This window comes from Malus sylvestris, chromosome 14 (assembly GCF_916048215.2).
Source record: "Malus sylvestris chromosome 14, drMalSylv7.2, whole genome shotgun sequence".
Lineage (NCBI taxonomy): Eukaryota > Viridiplantae > Streptophyta > Magnoliopsida > Rosales > Rosaceae > Malus > Malus sylvestris.
Genome location: NC_062273.1, coordinates 6804998 through 6823201, shown reverse-complemented (window position 1 = coordinate 6823201; position 18204 = coordinate 6804998). Strand labels below are relative to the sequence as shown.

Below are 18204 nucleotides of genomic sequence, written 5' to 3'. Positions count from 1 at the left end.
GTGAATGGATCGTATTGAATGTGATATGCTTTTAAGACTTGTAAGTTCAATCAACTTTTTCCTTCCCGATTCTCTCCCTGTCCACAATAATGTCATTTTATTTTGGCTATAAGGTAAGGTAGTTAGTAACAGTTAAAAACATTTAAATTATTTTCTTGTTGGAGTTTCTTTCCTAGGTTAGGTCTTCTGCGTGACCACGTCATTTTAAATATAATGAAGTAACTTCATCCATGTACGTGGTTTATTTTTGTAATCTTAAAATTCTTGAAAACTTTGAGTTTTAATGATAAGGACAAAATAAAAGATAAAGTGAATAGTATCATGATTGACTTTTTAGTGTAAAAGTATGATTTTTCGTTAAAGTAAACAATACCGGGTGCTTTTCGTTAAAGTTCCCTTAGTTAAAACCTCAAAAGTTTAACTAATGGGACGTTGAAAGTACTGCTTCTCAAGTTGGTGATGATAGTATTAATTATTCCCAATCAAGCAGGTAATTAATGGGTTAACAAAATAAGATAGGATAGGCTTTACCATTCGTATCCCCACCACACTCACTGGCTCCAACATTGCAAATCATTATCCAAAATACATTAATAAAACTCTTTTTGTTAATTAAAGGAGGATAAAAAGACATCTTTATCTTTTATCATAATAAAAAAACTAAGGACAGTAATGTAATTTCATAAATCAAAATTTTGCTGTTTTTTCTTAAACCTCACCTACATATAAGTTTATCATCTCTAATTTTTTTAAAATAAAATAAAAAACAGCCTAAAACTTTTCACTTACAAGTGAATAGGAATGACACTATACTGTAATACTAAGTGACAACCCTCAAGAAAAATTTAAACAAGTAAAATTACACTAAAAGTTAACTAAAATATAAATAATAGTATTAAATTATAAAATAAACCTGACGAGACGATGCAAACTCGAAGAGGTTCTAAGTTGACAATAGGGTTTTTCATAGAATAAGAGATATTTCGGGTCATTGAAGTCATTGATACAAAATTATATAGTCTCTTATTTATTAACTTATATTATTGGTTTGACGAGAAAATAATGGATATTGTTTGGGTTTCCTTTTAAGAAGAACCTACTTGTCTCTCATTATGATGAATGCATCTTCATCATACAAACATTATAATCGAAACTGTTTGTTCTCTTAATCATCATCTAAAGATTATGATCAAACAATCAAGGCTATCAAAATCAAGAAAATTAATAATTATAATTATATTTGTAGGGTAAAAATACGTAAAAGGTAAGTAAATTTTCCATAAAAAGAACACATGCATTATACGAAAATAATTGTATTCCATCAAATTGCAACCAGTACGTCTAAAGGGAGTTGCCCCGTCGCATGTTTGGTCCATTTGGTCATCTCAATGGACCACTCCCACCGACAATGACACAATCAGCAGTAATCTACGCTGAGTGATATCCTCACCTTAATTTGTCATGTCCCCTTCCTCCCTCCTGCACCGACGTAAATCCACCTTTTCTTGTCACCTTCTGACGTTAATTCTGCACAAATTAGAGGACCGTTCCTTTCCCAGCTTATTTTTTTTAAGCAGAAACAAATTAGAATGGTAGGATTGCCCTGCATCCACGGACCACATGCATACAAAATAAAAGAATTTAATAAAAAAAACAGGGAAAAGTAGCGTTTCAGTGAAAAATATATTGTCACCTTATGGAGTAGTGGTTGAGTCGGGGTCCAGTCCAATTTGGGTGCATTTTAAGGTCCTACAATACGGCATTTATTTATCATAAACCTTTCAGTCATATCAAACTGAACTTCTCTTATGTAAACACTAATTATATTAAAACCTCACAAATTGTTGAATAAACATCACATACTTAATACACCTCACATTTGATTTTTCACTTAAAAATTATCTTAATGCACCCCACATACTTTTTCATAATACCCCTACACCCTACATTCTCAATATACATCTTATATTTTGTACATACACTCCACATTTTCTTTACACCTCACATTTCTCAAATCTTATAACACTCATTTTAATTTTCAAGAATTGAATCTAACCATTTGAATGTTTAGTTTACCGAAAGATTTCATATCATCTCCCAAAATGGTTCAGAGCTTTGCAAATCCTTGCGAGGTACTAAATTTAGGGGCTTTGGTAGGGATTTCAGTTTTGTTGATGGGCAATTACAAACATACGTCTTTGAAATGGTAAATGGGTTCAGTGATGCAACAAGAAGAACTAGGTTTTGGACACCACAAAGTCGACCTGTGAGAAAATTGAACTCCAAAAACACAAGTGATCCTTATTCAACTTCTAAAAAGCCTAAAAAGGAAAAAAATGACCCATGATGCTGAGTCTTTCCGATAAAAAAAAAAAAAAAAAAGACTCGTTAGTGCTAACAAATAATGCTTCTATATATATTTCACAAGTCTTTAGACTTAGTCTTGAACAAAATAAATAAAGACCGATTCAGTTTTGATTTATTAATTAACTTCTACTAGTAGAGAGTAGGGGATCAGAAAAAAAGTTGTAAACCTAGGACTGAATTTTGCCTGATACCATACTATGACTAGCATTTATAATGAAATTAGGTTACAATATATGAACGGTTTGACAAATTCCAACACCGCCACGTTTTCTTTGGTGTTTGCCATTTTCAGCAGTGTTGTTCGGAAATTTTGTTGAGCTTCAAACAGGTGATTGGCCTCTTTTGCTTGGATGCCGATTACTCCTTGCTTATGGCTGTGTGCAGGAGGCGTCTGAGAAGGAGATGATTGGCGGTGCTCGGAGAATCAGCTGGCTAGAAGCTCCTCAGATCAACTGTGGAGAAAGTAGTGGATACTTCTCGGATGTTATTTCATTTTTGGACTTTTGGGCTCATTTTCTGTTTCTTTTTTTTTCTTTTTTTCTTTTTTTCTGTTTAGGCCCTTTTTGGTTGTTTATAGGTGTTGTTGGGCCTTTGTCTATTTGTAAGTTTGTGTATCTGTGTGTTTGGTTGTATTAAAATCTCCCCCTTGACCAAAAAAAAAAAAATATCGCCGACGGTCTCAGGCTTTGGCATTGAGGTGGTGACAATCCTTCTTGATATCTTCCTTATTTCGTTTCATATTTTTGGTAGTGATCGCTCTCTCACTTTATCGACGAGAGCATTTGTGGTTGTGGTCACTCTCTTTTTATGAGGATGTGAGCTTTTGTAGCTATTATGACTTACTGCTCAACTTCAGATCTTAAAGCGACAATTGTTGTTCAAATATGAGGTGGCGATTTTGTGGTTAGCACACTTGACAAGGATCATGTGAAGGAACCTAGCCGTTGTTGGTGACTCGTAGCAGTCTTTCCTTCGTGGTAGTTGCAATGGTTTAAGGGATTCACAATCAAGTTTTCTTGTCATTGTACAGTCTTCAAGTGATGGTACGATGTTTACCTTGTGTGTCTTCATGGTGTTAGGTCCAACTCATAGGGCTTAAGCCTTGTGAGCTTATCTTTCTTGTTAGTTAGGTGTGGGTCTCTCGTGATTGAAGAATCGTACCTCTAAAGCGCTTATTTTGTGTAATGTTGTTTTTTGTTTTGTTTTGGTTGTGATTTGTTAGTTCTCCTGGCAAAGAACTATGAGGACATCTTTGTGATGTCTCATAGCAGGGCTTCTTTGCCAAAACAATGTCGTCTTTTGCAAGTTCATCAGAAAGAATGTAAAGTTTTGTCCTCGTGAGCATTTCTGTTTGGTTAGATGTGGTTATGTGGGGTAGGTTTTGTATTGTCTTTCTGTTGCATTTGTAATGATGGAATTGCATTCCTTGTGGATGATGTTCTTCTTCTTACTTGATTAATGAAATACTTATTACCTTAAAAGCAAAATGCAACTATATATATGGCTATGACAGTCCCTATTGTGAAAAGATTCCCATATGAATTACAATTGTTAAATACTTGTTATACAAGAAACGATAATTGTGGACAAGATTCCTGAATTAAGGATATCTATTCTAATTACAAACATTAAAATGGTTACCATTTAATTCAACTGTCATATAGTTTCGAATTTGAGTAATTTTTAATACATATAATGTTTGATATAAGGCTTTAAAAGATAGACGGTGGAATAAATGTAATAAATTTAGGAATTAGGCCCTACAAGAGATCTTTAATAAATAAGCTTATTTAAAGGATCTCAATACACAGACACAGTCGCTTGTTAGAATAGAAAACTAGGTTATTTTCTAGCTTGCAAATTTTCCAGAAAACTAAGAAGAAATAGTACATTATCCAAAAGCATATTCAATTTCAGGGAAAATAATAGTAATTCGAATGAGATGATAAAGTAAGTCACCCCCCAAGAAATCTCGACATACCACTCGTTCGTACAATTCCAAACAACAAATCAAAAAGAGCAATTGCTGAAAAGGTGATTAATGGAAGGTTAGTATTCACCGATCAACCTAATATAATAAGAATATCACTCCACTTTGTGCACATGCATGCAGCTCCTCAACCTCAAAACCATGTGTGTTGGTAGGAGTATTTTCAAAGGGGGAAATTATACTTTTTGTGAAAGACACATTCATTTGCCAAATGGCTATGGAGAAAATGGTCCCATGATCAAGGCCATCTTCTTCGCACTGAAACAGAGAATTTCAATTCCTAACTTAAGAAAGAATCCAAGATAGACTTAACCTTCCACTTATTTCTACAAGTGATGGGAAGGGAAATCAAGCATGAGTTTTTTGATGCATAACTAAATGATCTTAACCACTTAGCTAGAAGCCTCTTACAAATTAAAATAATGTTCAAAATAGTGTTTGTTTCGCACTTTTTGTACCCAACAATGGATATGAAAGGTTTTGCATTCCAAAAAATGATATGCATTAGTTTTGTTGATGCATAAAATCAGTGAGGACTTTGGTACAACAGAAAGTGTTAAGTTTGTGATCTTCGCTAGATTGTTCCGGTCACTAGTGTGGATAAGTATGTAAATGATAGAGACAATGAAGCAAACACAAGATATACGTGGATCACCCAAATTGGCTACGTCCACGGAGTATAGGAGTTCTCATTAATTATGAAGGGCTTACACAAGTACATAGGTTCAAGCTCTCCTTTAGTGATTACTAGTGAATGATTTAGTACAAATGACATTAGAAAATATTGTGGGAGAATGATCTCCTTTTATAGAAGAGTTTATAGCTTTGTTCTGACATTGACATGTGTCGTGTTGTGATTGACTTCTGATGTTGACACGTGTCGCGCTGTGATTGGCTTATGATGTCGACACATGTCACATTGTGATTGGTCTCCTGATTGGAGAGAAACTCTTCTAGGTCCTTGATGGTATAACGTTGACCAGTGCTCCGTAGTTTCGGGATTGGTCAAGTATGGTACAAACAAGTTTCAACTTAATCTGTCAATAAATTATAATGATAACCTTGTCCTTATATTTATATTTATATATAATTAGTTACTGAACTCATTGTCAACGCAACATGTTGAGTGACGAGTAGCATTCGGTTAAAATTTGGTACGTAACACTACACATGTCAGGTGCAATATATGTCAATCCATACAACGCTATGTTCCTATGAGTCTGATTTAAGTTACTCATCAGTACTAGAAGAGTGGTTTAAGACCATATATAACTATAAAAGAGTGGTTTAAGACCATATATAACTATTTAACTCATAGGAATCCTTTAACAAGATGGGTCCTTTTTTTTTTTTTTTTTCTAAATGAGGACACCATCTTGATCATTGAAAAAATAAGAATCCCTCTTTTTAAAAAGTCTGTTAACTTATATATGTGTATGTGTGTGTGTATATGTACAAGTGTTGAGTGTAAATAGTTAGTAACTTAATATGACGCTAATTACGGAATATATATACTCTGTAACTACGCTCGTAAACAAAACAATTGCATCGGTGCAACGTGATCTTCTCTCCTGGCATTACTTTGACATGATCAATATGCACATGCTTATGTCTTTTCAGAATCACAAAAAGAAGAAGCAACCAGACAACACATGCGTATGTCTGATTTCATCCCACATGCTTGGAGATTAAGTGTTACAATTGGAAATGGAATAATTATTTTTTTTAAACTTACTATTGACACTTTAAAAATCGAATTATGCATTCTTTGATAAGAGTATTTTTCTTTAAAATTAAATATTTAAAAAATTGGAGTGCATACTTAAAATTTCAAAGTATTAATAACAATTTTCTTAAATACATACCAGAACTATATTATTAACTAGGCAAAATTAAGAAACACGCATTCATCATTCCTGATGGATCTCTTGCTGAACAATTTTTTATGCGTAAAAAGTTAAAAAACTTGTCTTTGCACGCTGGAAAGAATGGAGCATAAAAGGCAAAATTTAGTTGTTAATCTCTACTAATTAATAAAACACTCATTATTAACCAAAATTTTATAAAATTATCAGTTTAATTTTCTAATTACAATATAACATGAGTAAGAAATATGTGGTAGAAATGTAATTTCACACAATCAAATTTTGCTATTTTTTTTCAAAGTCTCACCTACATGTAATCATAATATATCTCTAATTAAAAAAAAAAACAAAACAAAATTTCTCACTCCCACATCCTCTATCGCTCTCTTTCTCTCTCCTATTTCAAAAACAAAAATAAAAAAATTTCTCACACTTTGTGTATGCCCATATGCTAGTTAACTTAATAAGTAAACAAAATACTCTTGTTTATAATAAAATTTTCTTGGATTTGCACACCGTCTGTCTATATTTTGAATCTTTGACAGATAGACTGTTTAGAGCATCTCTAAAGGAGATGTCAAAATCCTAGGTGGAATGTCACTATACATATTTGACATCAAAAGTCTTTCCAACCGAAATGTTATTTGTTAACTGAATTTGAAGGCTTAGATTTGATGTCAAATTTGACATCAATGTTAAATTTATTTTTAATTCATTTTAATAGTGGATCCCTTATTCCACTAACATTTTAACCAATAAAAATTTTGTTTCAATATTTTTTAATAGTTATAATCGTTTAAAGCTCTATTTAAATAATAATATAATATTTGACAATTCGGTTGGAAAAATACAAAATTTGACATAAGGTTTCAGATTGTCACATCAGTCGTCAATTGTAATTTGACTCTTATAATTTAACATTTCCTTTGGATATGGTCTTAGGGATCCGACTAACTTCTTGCTTAAAATTTATTTTATTTATGAAAGTTCAGGTAATCATGCTTTTCCGATAGTTTGATTCTTAGTGTTTTTCACAAAAATTAACAGCTGTGAAAGGTGCTACACTAACTAACTATATATAATCTTTTCATGTATCACCTGACTTAATAAGTTGCAAGAATGCAAGTTCAAATCTTAGAAATGATCATCCTTAAAAAAAAATCATTTGAATCAAAGATCGTTGTCTCCTAAATGTAATAATTAAATGGCCGGTTCATCATGAAAATTTTACTTGGTACTCACACCGTCGATTTGTTGCATACATTCGAATTTAGATGCATAGACGATCTCCGATTAGAATAATTTTTTATAAATACGATCTTCAAATGAAGATAAAGAAATTAAAGATTCAATCATAAAATTTATATGGTGCAATAGGTGAGCTATGTTCATTCTCGTAAAATTTATTGGGGGATGTAAGTTATCCTTTACCTAAAATCAATAATAATAGTAAAAAGGTACCAAAATTATTTTTTAAAACAATGACAGTTTTGAGTAAACTACGAGGGCACATCATTGAATAAAATGTCAAAAAGAGACTTATCTCGTGCATCACTTACGATCAGTAGGGGATTCAGGATTTTAACTTCAGATGGTCCTAATCAAGGGAAGTTAAGCGATAGTCCGGCAACAGACTGGGGCATCTATGTGCGCCTGGACGTAGTCTAGGCAAAGGCCTAGGTGGGCTAGACATATTTAAGTAAACTTACTATAAATCATACAAGAGTAAGTGTCTATTTACACTTACAAAAAAAAAACTACACTTGCATTGAGAATTTGAGGTTTATTATTGAACATACAACATACAAAAATATCATAATTTTTACTTTAGTATTTTAGTGAATTTGATGGTATGAGATGCAAGTGCAAGCAACTACGAATTCATAATACTTTATGAAGTAATTTTCAGGAATCGAATGAATTTATAGGGATTTTTTTTTTCAAAAATATGGTGTCAATTTTAAAAATATTGGTTGAGTAATACATCATCCCTTATGCTAGGATAGTACCACCTGATTAGACGTCAATTGAAAAAAAAAATGAGAGTTGGCCATGTGAAAAATGGAGAGAAAAGTTTTTCTTCTACATTGTAACCAAGGTCCAAGATCAGCGTCATGGTGATCTTCTCTCTTCCACCACATGTCTAGACCATTGAGTGGTCCTCAGATGTTCTCACACGCGCTTTTTTCGAATGTTTGAGTGGTCCCGTGATCACCCAGGACCACTCGAGTCCAAGAGTGGATCCGCCCCTGCCTACACACGGATTAAATATAAGGGAATACAAACCCGACCAATTTTGTATGCACTTGAAATTGTGGTGTTATTGTTCAACTCAAATTATTACACATAATTTTTTTTTTGGTTGATACCCTCATTATAATACAAAGAAGGGATGTGATATTCACACACTCCATTTTACTTCTCACACACCTTTTTAATTTTCGGCCGTCAGATCGGATGAATTGAAGAAGATCAATGAAAAAAATTATCAAGGGTGTGTGAGAAGTAAAATGGGGTGTGTGGATAGCACACCCCTACAAAGAATAGGACACCACGTAAAATCTTATACAAATTACAATTAATAATAACTTGCTATACAAGAAACCGTACCTGGGGAAATTCTGGAGTTTAAGAATACTATTCGAGCACTGACCAGCGAAACTAGACTCTGTTGACCAAAAGACCCAATTAAGTCTTTCTTCCTTCCTCATCTTCTCTCTTGAAATCGAGAAGCACCACCACGCTGCTTCATTGACTGCAAGAATTTGTACGTAAAATTTCCTCTTAATCTTCTAACTGAAAGAAAGAAAGGGCAAGCATGAGTACAACTCGGTAGACCGAATCAGTGAGTTGCCAGACGAAGTTCTTGTCAGTATATTGCCTTTCTTGCCGCTCAAGAAAGCCGCATCTACTAGTATCCTTTCTCAGCGATGGAGGTGCTTGCGAACGTCCACTACGACTCTCAACTTTGATCCCCAAAAAACATCATGCAGCGTGCGCTTCAAAAAACTGCGTAACACGTACATTGATTGGGTGAATAGTGTGCTAGAACAACATAAAAGCCCAGTAATTGAGCAGTGCAGGTTGCGTTTTTGTCTCTGTGATGGTAAAGATTTCATGTTCCATTGATGAAAGGTTTCAATTTGTCTCCTGCTGTTCCAAGTCCACACCCTTCTGCATCCATTGGGTTCAAATCCCTCAAAGTTCTTTGTTTCAAAAGTGTTGGTGTGGCTGAAAAAGCTTTCAACTCAACTACATCATGTCTAACTGTCCAGTTCTTGAACGATTATCAGTGGACAACTCCAATGATTTGGTTAATTTAAGAGTAGTCATGTCGAGCGCACTGAAGTACATAGAGATACGAAAATGTTGCAAGATCGAGAGCATTAATATTTGTGGCGCAAATCTTGTATCGTTTTGTATCGGAGATCGGATAAACCTTCTTAGGAACGTACCGCAACTTGTAGATATATCCATCTGTGCTGATAATGATGGATTCATAGAGGCTGCCTTGAATCAACTTCCATGTTGGTTTTCTCAGCTGGAGACTCTCAAACTGGATGGAATACTGGTTAGTACATTTGTGGTGGTTTAACTTTATATGTTTGGTTCTCCTTGGTTTTTGTGGGATTATGTTTAGTTAGTGCCTTATTATTTGGTTTGCAGATGAACATGAAGTATTTCCTATGCTTGAAAATCTCAAGCATTTGGAGACATTTGGTTTAGATGATCATTGCAATCTTCTTCAGTTAAACTCTTTCGTTACGGCGTCTCCTTACTTGCTTAAACTTGTGTTGAATGTAAGTATATGCCCTTTCGATTTTTTATATATATACAAGCGGTACTGAGGGAGGGGAGAATCGAACTGATCAGAACTTTAGATTTCAAGAGTAAATACTCTTAACCAGCTCGGCTATAATTAAGCTCTTTGCAAATGAACTAAAACACCAATTTGGGGTGTAAGACTTGATGGAATTGCTCTGGTTTGTTCTTGATTTCAGGTGCACTTGAGTTTCTATTCAAGAACACTTAAGAAACGAAAAGAAAGATACTCCGCCCAAATGCTCCCATGATCACCTCCGAGAAGTCGAAATTAGAGGGTTTGAGGGTTGCCCTGTTAATTTCCAACTTCTCGATTACTTGACGAAGACTGCTGTTAAACGGGAGAACATTGTTACAAGTCCGTTGAAGAGTGTGGAAAGAAGGGGAAGAAAGTATGACGGGCTTAAAGCAAAACATCCTCTCGTACTCTTGATTGGTGAAAATGGCAACGACAGAGGCAATGAGAGAGCGTTGGGGAGCGTATTGCCGGAAACTGTGGTCAGACGCCGCTGGAGCACCAATTAACTACAAACTCATGGTTTTGCAACATTCAAGGTTCATGGCATATATTTGAACCATACAGAACAACTCAAAATCCCTTTCAAAGATGATAGCTTCGATTCAAATAAATCGAACAACAAAATCAACCTGAAACAAAGACTACGAATTCAATTGAAAAAGAATGAAATACGAATAGCTGCTGATCCTTTTATGTATCCATTGTACCAATTCATCACACCCTGGGCCTTTTCAGGGTTACCCTGTTGCCTATGTCTGAAAAAACTTAAAAATAAATGGACAAAGATAACTGAATCTAAATTTCATCAACGCCAACGTCCCAACCTCTCAAATTTTAACACCAAAAACAAGTCGCTAAGATTGGGAAATGGTATGGAGTGACAATGCGACAAGAGCTCCAGCTTCTTGATACAAATGAAGTATACGATGAAAATCCATCACATGTCAAATGAAAAATACCTCACTGATAAGTACCAGAAACAACTCCTTGATTATATAAAACTAGAACAATTCACCTGTTTGCTTCTCCAATGGTAATCAACTTGAAGCGTAATTAAACCCGCTGAAAAGGGTACCAGCCAGTTCAGTTATAGATATAGGTGATTACCACAGTGCTCTAGTTTTAGCTAATGACACCTAAACTATGTTTATGATTTTCCTAACAGCACAAAAGACCTCTATGATCAAACCAAGAAATCACCCAAGTATCAACCAAGTTTTATAATGTGAGACCACAACATACTGCATCCCACTAAAGAGAATGAATCTTCTTTCAAGAGTCAGCCGACAACCTCAATGAGGAAATATGGAATAGAGATGGTGTTCATGATACTGGCTAATCAAAACCTTTGAGTGCGTTATTTACCAACCCAAATACTTCCAAAGTTTCAGAGAAAATTTTCAATGATCTGCATTTATATTCTAAATGTGATTTGTAAAACTCATGGAAACCACAACTCCTGGCTCCTATATCACGATTCAGCATTTTGATTCTTTCCACACATACAAAATTTATGTTTCCAGGAAACAATTATAAGAAAAAGAAAAATGCTAAATGGTATCAAAGTTCTATGGTGTTTAAGTTTATAACCTGATGCAAGAGCTTAAAAGTCAACGGTGTTACTATGTAAGTGCTAAGTATCCAGATATGTTTTATGCACATGGATTACAATCCTGGCTCCTATGTATCAATTCAGCACTTTGATTCTCTCCACGCCTCTAAAACTTATATCTCCGAATGAACAATTACAAGAAAAAGAAAACCGCTAACCGTTCCCAAAGTTCTACAATGTCTAATTTATAAACTGATGAAAGCGCTTACGTACCATGTAAATTGTCGCATCATTTTGTTAACCTTCCTTACACATCTAGCATCATTATCATTTTGTTAACCTTCGTTACACATCTAGCATCATTCGAAGCAAAACCCAGTACAACTTTATCCTACTTATGCTCTTCAGACTAACTATCGACAGTGTAATCCCTTAAGGAACATAGATGGCATCCTAGTCCTAGAAATTTTCACGAATGCATCCTAATTCTACAAATTTACCTAATGATACCACTGCATAATTCAAACTATAAGCATAAAAAACTGTAATTAGAGGCAAGAAATTGATGAACTATTCGATAACATCGACGAGTAAAAACATACAAATAATTGAAAAACAACTAAATTATGAAGTAATCATCAAGCTTCACATCAAAAGCCCAATTAAACATCCCCAAACCCTTATTTGAACTACATATCATATCAACAACCGAAAACCCATTTCAACTCAACCAAAAAAGGGATCGATCTCAGAACGAACCGGCATACCCAGATCGCATTTCAGTCAGATTCGCCCGACCCGGCGACAGAGAGGGCGGCCTGCTCGATCTCGAGCCGTTCGAGGGCTTTCTGGTGAGCCCAAGTCTCGATGGTGAGATCAGGCTTGGCGTTGAGGCCGACGCCGAGGATGACGATGGTGAGGAAGCTGGTGACGTAGCACGGGAGCTCCCAATCCTCCCATTTCCGAGACTGGCCTGGGGGAGGTGGGGTCCGATTGAAGAGGTAGCCTTTGGGTTGTTCCTCGTGGCCCGGGCTGGTCCACCGGCTCGGACCGGTGGCAGAGCCGCCGCGGGTTCGGAGCGCCTGGACGAGGCGATGGCGGAGCATTGTAGAGGCAGGTATGGTGAAGACTTCCGCTCCCAGCTCGAAAGGGAGAGATGAAGGAGGGGAGAGAGGGGCTTCGTTGAGAGTGAACTTTTGCTTTTCTGTGGTATTTGCTTCTTTGTTGGGCCTTTGCTATAATTCTATGGGTCAGGACTCAGGAGGACAAGCCCAACTCTACTCACATTTATCTCCTTGGGTTTTATTTAAGGAAAACTAATGAAAATGGTTTGAAAACTTTGAGTTTTAATGATAAGGACAAAATAAAGGGTAAAGTGAATAGTACCAGGATTGACTTTTTAGTGTAAAAATGTGGTTTTTCGTTAAAGTGAACAGTACCAGGTGCTTTTCGTTAAAGTTCCCTTTTATTTATTTATATTTTGGGTAATGCTATTTACCCTGGGTATTCTTTATTTATATCCTGGGTCCGGACACAGGAGTTAGCTCTTTCTACTTTTGATTTGACATTGGAAATTGAGAGGAATATGTGAAAAGTTAAAAAGATTGTGTGGATAGCACCATTTATATTTTATAGGGTTGTAATTTTGACACCCTCTGTTTACTTCTATGCACTTTCATTAGACGCATAACAAATTATATAGCGTAAATTATATTTTACCTTGCTCATGTTTATATTCAATTGCAGCCTTATACAACATTTCAATCTCATACATTTACTTATTATTTTAACCCAATGTCATTCAACTCTTAATCAACCCGTTAAATTGGGCGTTATTGATTTCAAATCTAAATCTGTGCCACGTGGTTAAACCTAACATATATTACTTTTAGTTTAATTTAATTATTTCTTTTTTTTGCACAAAGATATGTAGTGAATTGGTATTGGTTTGGTTATATTTCTATATGGAATTGTTTGGAAACCAAACAAAGTGAGAGTTTTGATTTTAAAATTGAAAGATGAATTTGAACCACATTATTGCTAACTCATTGTGAGGTTAAGCCCACCCCTGCTACAGGAACCCAAATCGTCAGCCTAAGCAGTTCCAGCTCTTTCAGGCTATTAGGCTGGGGGAGCACAAGGGAGAGTTCAGGCGCAAATCCAAGGCTCGAGCCCCTGAGGGGGGATGACATCCGTCTGACGTTAACCACGTTATTAAAAATTTTGCGTCAGGCGTGTGCAACACAAGCGCGCGTGGGGGCGCATCACCAATAGGATTTGCAAGCGATGGGGCTCGAGCTGGACAGGTTGTTTGTAGTCGTTGCTGGGTGCACTGTGGCACCCTTTCGCCCGTTGGATTTCAACGACTTTTTTTTCGGGACCGTTCGATTTCCAACAATGAAAAAAATTCAAAACTCCCCCAACGGCTAGATGACGTGGCACCTTTTGAGCCATTCAAATCCAAATCAACAATCCAAGTTTTTTTGCTTTAAAAATTAAAAAGAAAAAAAATATGAAATGTTACCGTTATGCCTTGTGTCACAATCTAGAGAGTTGGATTTCAAATTTTGTGTAATCCAACGGTACAAATTAATTAAGTTAATAAAAATTTAAAAAAATATTAAAAATTAATATAAAAAAATACCTTATCATTATCTTCCACCTTACACCACACTTTCATATTTTTCTCAAATACTTTCAACCACATTCCAATCTTTCTCTTAAAGTTTCTATATACTTTTGTTTCCAAAAATATGGCTAATGATGTAGGTACGAATTGGACGCTTATTGAAGGTGTTGCATTGTGTTCTAGATGAGTTGAAGTTACTTATGATCCGATTACGGATAATGTGATACAGTTGCGAGAAATGTGGACATGTGGCACGACATAATTGGTTAAAAATCTTATTGGAAATTTATCCTTAATAATTCTAAAAAGGTAATGACATGTGACACAACGAAATTGGATAAAATCTTATCGAAATCTATCATAAAAAATTGTATCGAATTTTATGGAAAGGGATCCTCTTTGGATCCCTTTCTCATAATCTATCAAATCAGGGAATCCGTGTCATTGAAATTTAATCCAACGGCTACAAACAAGGACCCACTTTAAAAATTATAATAACTTCAGCCGTTGGATCAATTTTCAATGGCACCAATTTCCTGATTTTGTGGATTAGGAGGAAGGGATCCGAAGAGGATCCCTTTCCAAAATTTATCACCAAAAATTGTACTTTTGGATAATGACACGTGACGTGACAAGATCGGTTAAAAATCCTATCAGAAATTACAAATAAAATTATTTTTTTATTATTTTATAAAATAAAAATAATAATATTTTATTGCCTATTGCCATGACTATTCGGATTAGGGGTGAATATGGAAAAAACAATTACTGTTCATTAAAGACAGTTACTATTCCTTGAAGGGATTCAATTGCCTATTGCCATGGGGAGCCCCTTACACATTAGAATTGCTCTTAGTGTAGATAGTATCCTTTGTTCAAAAAAAAAAAATTGAAAGGTTTTCTCAATAGCAGGAGTGTCCACAGAGACTGACGTTATACTTCTCTACATCATACTCAAGTATAATTTCTCAATATTCTACGTTTCACTATTCCTTTTCGTGTCACGGTTACAACGTAACTATTTTGAATATGTTCCGTTCTTAAGTCAGACATTTGTAGCTTTTAAGGAGGATCTTCACAACTCACCAGTAATCTCCGCAAGAACAGATTCCTCCAACAATGTGATGAAACCGGTTTTTATCTCTCAACGACACTTCTCTTCGATATATCTCCGAGACAAGTTTCGCAAAGTTATGGCAATCAACGCAAATCCGAAGGTTTTTTATGACACGCACTGGCACTCCTTCAGCAGTAGCAATCAGCCCGAAAGCCAAAGCTAGTTTTTCGCTGTGGCCTAGGAGTATCTTCTCCTTCTGCTCCTCATCCACGTCATATAGAACGCAGCCCAAATCAGGAACATAACCAGCTTCCTTTAACTTAATTGACAATTCTTTCACCTTTGCAGACACCTCTTCCCTTCTTGGATGGGAGCGATCGCTTGCATGAAACGTATGAAGGATTTGGTCAAGCTCAATCCAACTTCTTCCAGGCTCCTTTATCACAGCCTTCTCTAACATCAATTCCCTTACGGTTCTTACATCTTCCCATCTCCCTGCAGAAGCATATAAATTAGAAAGAATGACATAGTTACCAGCATTTTCAGGCTCAATTTGTAAAAGCCGGAAACCCACAAATTCACCGATGTCGATATTTGAGTGAACCCTACAAGCACCTAAAAGCGAACCCCATATAGCAGCAGTTGGTTCAAAATGCATCTTTTTTATAAACTCAAATGCTTCTTCAACTCTACCAGCACGCCCAAGAAGATCAACAACACACCCATAGTGTTCAAGCTCTGGCTCAATTCCATTTTCACCTTTTTCCATCTCATAAAAATATTCCAACCCTCTATCCTCCATTCCTCCGTGGCTGCAACCAGATAAAACCGCCAAAAAGGTGACACTGTCTGGTCTGACTTTACTTTCTTCTTTCATTAATTTGAAAAGCTTAACCACCTCTTTTCCCATTCCGTGTTTACTATACCCTACAAGCATAGCATTCCATGAGATGACGGTTCTCTCTGGCATGCTATCAAAGATCCTTCTTGAGTAACTCAGGTTTCCACATTTAGAGTACATATCAATCAACGAGTTCAGAAGAACCACATATGAGGGCAGTTCCCGACGAAGGACGTGGTTGTGAACTTGCCTGCCAAGGTCCAATGCAGCAAGCCCTGATAATGCGGTTAACACACTCGCATAAGTGACGTAGTTCGAAATCATTCCTTCTCTCTGCAACTGGCGGAATAGCTCCAAAGCCTCCTCATCAAGACCCAGCTGGGCATAGCCAGAGATTATGGCGGTGCAAGAAACAACATCCCTTTCTGGCAAGCAGTCGAAAACTCCTCTTGCTTCATAGATTCTACCAGCTTTGGCATACATGTCAAGAAGTGAGCTCCCGACAAATATGTGTGACTCAAAATTTCTTCTTATTATCAGAGAGTGAATTTGCCTTCCTAAGTCCAATCCCGAAGCGCCAGTACATGAAGTAAGTAGTGTCGCAAATGTGAACTCATTAGGCTCCGTACCTGCAAAGTTTGCCGATATTGTCAATACAAGAAGCCCTTGTTACACAACGAAATTAAAAACATAAACAAGAATCTCAAACTAATCAAAAGATCATTGAATTAAGCAAGAAAATCTGATGATCTTTACTCACAGCATGAGCAATGTCTGAATGATGCACTTACATAACTCGAATAAAAACAATAATATACCTGATCTAAACATCTGCAGAAAAAGATTCAAGGCTTCGGAGGCATACCCCCTCTTAGAATAAGCCGAAACCATGGCAGTCCAAGACACAACATTTCTTTCAGGCATTTCGTCGAGCACACGGCGTGCATCACCCAAACGATCACAGTTGTTGTAGAAGACAATCAACCGAGTTCGGAGGTGCATAGGCGGTAGATAACAGGTTTTGATCATGTGGGCATGGACTCTTTGGCCTTCTCTAAAAGCCCTTCGGTTTATGCACTCGTTTAGGAGCGTATAGTAGCCGTCGAACTTCATTTCAAGGCCTATAGCGGCCATTTCCAACAGAGCTTCTCTCAGTTGACCGTTGGAGCATAGAGATTTTAAATTCTGCGGAATTGGAGGGAAGGACGAAAGGGAGAGTTGGCGGGAAAATTGTTTGACCATTTCCAAAAGGTACCCTTCTAAATTGTTTAGACTGCTTAAGGAGATGCCAAGGTTCAAGTCCAACAGGCTATGTCCCCGTTTGTTACACGTTATATTTAATATATATAAACTAGTGTATCCAAGTCTTTGACTTGGCTAATCACTAGGTCCTCTAGCGGACTCCGCACTTTTTGGGAGCGAGGAACCATGAGAGAGAGTCGAACTCCAAACCACTTGGGAGCAAACCAAGGACCTGACTGCTAGACCAACAACCCTTAGGTCTATTTTTATATTTACTCCGGAAAAAATAAAAAATTTCAATTTTCTCACAACGAGAAGTGTTTAGTTGCACACGCACACGGCATATGATGAACATGGTCATCCCTCCCTGCCTTGTGTGTCCTGCAAACATGAATAGTGATGATTGATCTGTACCCGTGTGTGCAACTAATCCTAACATGTTTCCCACACCTCATAAATTCTGAGTGAACGAAATTTATAGAGTATATGGAGTTGGTTAAATTTTAGACGGTAACATACAAAGCAAATCCAGATATTGGTTTTCCTTACAAACCATTCACCCTAGGCATCAAACTAAAGAGCTCCAATTGAAAATTGAAAACACAAGCCACTTTTGTTTCACATAAGAAAATCAAGCCCAATCGAATAATTAGCAAAACGGCCTGCTTCCCTTCTGTAACATGATTTTGCTAAAAAAACATAGAGAAGTGTATCCGTAAGCTTTAGTAAAGATTATCATTCATGAGATTTCAACTCAAAACAACGTACCGTGACAGATGAGGATGTAGTTAAGTTGTGTTAACTTCGAAGAACAAGTTTT

General features: G+C 36.2%; 2 protein-coding genes across 2 annotated transcripts; both read right to left on the bottom strand.

Annotated features, from left to right (window-relative positions):
- Positions 1 to 12163: 12163 nt before the first annotated feature.
- Positions 12164 to 12812, bottom strand: LOC126598417 (uncharacterized). The gene has a single exon (XM_050264789.1). The coding sequence runs from the start codon at positions 12719 to 12721 to the stop codon at positions 12395 to 12397; it is 327 nt and encodes a 108-aa protein (XP_050120746.1). The 5' UTR covers positions 12722 to 12812; the 3' UTR covers positions 12164 to 12394.
- Positions 12813 to 15123: 2311 nt separating this feature from the next.
- LOC126598410 (putative pentatricopeptide repeat-containing protein At3g13770, mitochondrial) lies at positions 15124 to 18155 on the bottom strand. The gene is made up of 2 exons (XM_050264778.1): positions 16961 to 18155; positions 15124 to 16771 (listed from the first exon to the last, which is right to left on the bottom strand). Exons 1-2 carry the CDS (start codon positions 17382 to 17384, stop codon positions 15327 to 15329), a joined length of 1869 nt encoding a protein of 622 aa, XP_050120735.1. The 5' UTR covers positions 17385 to 18155; the 3' UTR covers positions 15124 to 15326.
- Positions 18156 to 18204: the final 49 nt, after the last annotated feature.